Below are 4,514 nucleotides of genomic sequence, written 5' to 3'. Positions count from 1 at the left end.
CGCTATAACCTGCCAGACATCCCAACTCCCCAGGTACCTCTGCAATTTTACCTGCGCTGCTACATCCCCCCTCCCCCAGCCTGTCCCTCACCCCCAGACACCTCCATTTCCATTTTTACTGACTGGCTTTCTTCCCTGCATTGCATACCAGGCCAGCCTCTGGCTTCTTTACTATTCCTCCATCCAGGACCAACAGACACACCAACTACAGGTGCTTCCTCATCCTGACAAAGGGTTTTTCAACCCAAAAACTTGCTAAAATACATTTCTCTAACTATACAGTTGCCATACCAGAAAGATACCAGATTGTCTTACCTGCTGTAATGTAAAGTGGTGGACCAGGCTGAGACTTTAGGGGAGAAGGAAGCCTCATTGGGGCACACTACCATGTTAATGTAGAGGCTCCAGTGCCAGTGAGGGCACACCTTAACACACACACAGTGTCACCCACCCATGTCACGAGTTTTGCCTGTCAGCAGCCGGCGGTGCAGGAACCCAGAACCCAGACTCCCCCTGCACCTAATTCCTTGACAGCTGGCAGGCTTCATGGCCACAGCAGGGCCTAGCAGGCCTGCAGTTTTTACCCCCCTGTGCCTTAAGACAGACACAGTCAGTCACACAAGAACCTATGTCACAAGTTTTGCTTGTCAGCAGCCAGAGGTGCAGAACCCCAGAACCCAGACTCCCCCTTGCACCTATCTCTTTGACAGCTGGCAGGCTTTGTGGTCACATGCTTGCATTTTTCATGCCCCTGTGCCTTAACACACACACAGTGTCACCCATGTCATGAGTTTTGCTCATCAGCAGCTTGAGGTGCAGTTTCCCAGAAACCTCTAGACCGAGCTCCTTGAAACTTGGCAGGCTTCATGTCCTCAGCAGGGGCTACCATCCCTGCAGCCTTCACCTGACTGTGGCTTAACACATATGACATGAGTTTTGCTTTCAAGAATTTGAGGTGCAGTTTTCCAGAAACCCCTGTATCTATCTCCTTGAACCTTGGCAGGCTTTATGCCTTCAGCAGGTTCTACCATCCCTGCAAGTTTCATCCAAATCAGCCAAAACATGTCAAAGTAATAGATATTTCATTGATTACCCATTGTACTCTATGGCCAGATCTCCAAATCTCTCCGAATTGGCGCCAAATCTTTCGAAGCCGATTTGGCCAAATTGAGTTGGAAAACTATCCGAATCTCCAAATCAAATCACTAGCCCCTGAATCAACCAAATCCCAACCAAATAGTTCCATTTCACACAGGCCTAGTATCCGAGTGTATAGTACCCACCAACAAGGTAAACAAGAAAGTGAGTGACCTGCCTCATTATTGTCTTCTAGAAGCACCTGCAATGGACCAAAAGACTGATCTCTGCAATTTGTTATGATAATCATATTTAAAACTCTGATCACATTTAACATATACACCCGAACATGAACATGTTAAGGGAACACAAAAATATTAGAAATAACTTCTATCTAGGATCAATAGCTGGTGTGTGTAGAGACAATGCATACACACATTACATTTTTATTTAAGCATACTTTAGTATTTATTAGCTATAGCAACAGTTAAAACTTACCCGTCAAGCTCCGCAGTTTCAATGTAAGAGAGACCATGTGGTTCACTACCTGACAGAAGTAATAAATCAGCCTGTAAAAAGAAATGACAATATATTGTATCATCTCTGACAAGCTGGAAGTTATAAGAAATGGTTTACATAAAATACTAAGAAGTCTTGAGATACATTATAATGTTCTCTTTATTTTTCTCTAGAAACACTGTACAAATATTTCCTTAATATTCTAAACTTTTGAAATAACTCTTAAAATGCTCTGGATTGACATAGGAGAGTCAGGGACTATGGATAAGCATTTATCTGAAGCACTAAAAATGTCTTGGGAAATTTGCAGCGCCACAAAAACATGGCAAGGAGGAGTGACCCTATGCAGAATCTGGCTCATGGACACACCCTGTGCCACATACCCTGCACACAGGGCCAGAAGGTTGGGCATCACTGTTTTAAACCATAGAAAAAGGAAAGAAAGGGGATGTTTGAGGAGCTGACCACTGTTCATGTGGATGACAAAATATAAACCAGAGCAATATTATCCTTGAAATTATATTTGCAAATGTGTACATTTGGTATTATTAGGCAAACCTTAGTGCTGAGATAACAGATGCATGCAGATAACTAGAGTACTAACATTAATGATATTTAAATGATTCAATAATACATTTGAGGAAATTAAGTACAGGAAAATACTGTCCTAGGAAGGAATAGATTAGATGTCCCAAAAAGGGTTTTTTTTCATTGCTGTTGTTGTAAAAAGTTCCTGCCATGCATTAAGTGTTTATCCAAATACAATTTTGGATGTTCCTGTTTTTACAATGTTTCTCTTGGGTTTTGTTTCTTGTTGTCTTCCCCCCACCCAGAAATTAATAAATCTATGTAGGTGGATTAATCAATATTATTTTTTTTTAAAAAGGGAAAGGCAAAGGCAAGATCTTCGCCCCATGTACTTCAGTGAGCTTCCACTGAAAACACACGGCAACTGGGGCCAAAATCTACAAGACTGAGTTGTTTCATATCTTTGAAAGAACTTTTATCATATAAGAAACCTTGGGAGGATAAACCATTTTACCATGGTAAAAGGACCATGTTAGGACTTGTACAACTGGGCATACACGAACAAATGGAGAAGAGTTATTGTCCATATAAGTATTATGAATAGCTTGGGACATGTGTAACCTTTACCCAGGTGCATGTTTCATTATAATATGATCCTTTTGAGGAATGTAGTAAAAACTATACAGGCTCAAAGAAAAATCTAAGCTCTATGTTAACATGTAAAAGAAACAATATCAACAAGAAGATACACACAAATAAAAATTAAGATGTGGAAAGAATTTGTTACTATTCTGCTCCTCTGAACTATACTTTGGAGAAAATGTTCTGAACTACTTACAGCTACAAATTGATTATTTTGCAGTTTAATGATGTCACCAGCTCTTACATTCATCCATTTTTCATTCTGTAACCTATGGAAAAGAAAACACACAACTAACGTGTCTCCATGTACAGCTTTAGTTAGAGGAAACAAACTGACCTTTTAGTGCTTTTATAATTACTCAATTTTAAATATAAAGTATTAGATTAAAAATGTTTAAGATACCACCTTCAAAACAACCATTGTGCCCTTCTTTTCATAAATCATCTTTAAAACATGCGACTAAGTGTTTTAGAATTCTTTTTTTGGCTGACACTAGTGATGAAGTTAATCAGCAAATGTCCTACCTGATTCCTATAAACTAAAAAGATTTTTGTCATAACAAATGCATGCATCACTGGAAAACAGAAAACAGAGACAATAGGGAAGGGAAATGAGAACAAGAGGCAGAATAGTAAGGAGAAAGATTTAGATTCATAAAATGAAACATGAAAGAAAGAGAGAAATAATGACAATTGAAATAAGCTATTTCTCTGCTTGAACAAAATTCAGTGGCACTGACATGTAGGCCTTCTCTAGATGTTACATCTATTGCACAATTACCTGGTTAACTGAGCAATTAATTGAGACTGGCTACACATGCACATAAACTATGGTGCCTTAAAAAAAGGGCCAACCAGCTATAAAGTTATTGCTCAAAAATGTGCAGAAACTTTATATCTGCTTTCTATACAGCTTTAATTTGCACATGTAGTCTGTACTGCAGCTGGAAGACCAGAGCTGCAGCAATCTTCCAGCTGTAGGAGTGCTGCAGGTCAGAAGTGAGAGGCACCAGTGGGGATGGGGGGCTGTGGGTCGGGAGGGAGGGGCATCAGTATGGGAGGGGGGAGCAGGAAACTGCGGGTCAGGAGTAAGGGGCACCAGCACTGCTGGGAGGTTGTGGCCCGGGAGTGAGGAACAATGGCGGGGGAGGACAGGGGCAGGGCACCAATGTATCAGGGCTGCTCAGTGCCACAAAGCAGCAGGGGGGAGACAGCTGTAGCTGGACCCACGTCTCGGTGAGTGAAGGGGGCAGAGAAAGCTCTCATTTTCCATGCTGAAACAACTAAAATCAACTGCCAAAATATACAGGTATTTGGAATTTATTTTATAATAATGATTGAGGCACTGTTAGGCTTCCAAACGGCTTTAAAGTTATAAATATAACAATAAAAAATTGGGTGCTTAAACACAAGCTTCAGGAGTGGGGGGTGGGGCAGGATCTCAAATTAAAGCAGCTCTGAGAGCACTGTAATTAAAGTGCCAGGAGTGTCTTGTGTATCAGTATCCCCGCACTTAAAAATGGTGGCAAGGGTACTTTATCTAAACTCCAACCAAACTTTAGATAAAGCGCCACACCACCCACATTTTTAAGCATGGGAATGTACATGAGATGCTGGAGGCTGCTGGAGCACAGTAATTACTATCCAGCAGACTCAATTAATCAAGTAATTACAGCATGCCAGATCAGCCTCACTACTCATGTATAGGCACCCTGACACAACACAGACCTAACACCCTAACCTGCCAC

General features: G+C 41.2%; 1 protein-coding gene across 1 annotated transcript in view; it reads right to left on the bottom strand.

Annotated features, from left to right (window-relative positions):
• Positions 1-4,514, bottom strand: part of ATP8B4 (ATPase phospholipid transporting 8B4 (putative)) — a 247,388-nt gene that overhangs the window by 131,257 nt on the left and 111,617 nt on the right. Inside the window, 2 exon segments of the mRNA XM_019504155.1 lie at positions 1,576-1,646; positions 2,963-3,035. Of these exon segments, the coding sequence (XP_019359700.1) occupies positions 1,576-1,646; positions 2,963-3,035 (144 nt within the window).

The sequence above is a fragment of the Gavialis gangeticus genome, unplaced genomic scaffold (assembly GCF_001723915.1).
Source record: "Gavialis gangeticus isolate Ggan-Ray unplaced genomic scaffold, GavGan_comp1, whole genome shotgun sequence".
Taxonomy (NCBI): Eukaryota; Metazoa; Chordata; order Crocodylia; family Gavialidae; genus Gavialis; species Gavialis gangeticus.
The sequence above is the reverse complement of the archived record's forward strand: the minus strand, read 5'-3'. Positions and strand labels throughout refer to the sequence as shown.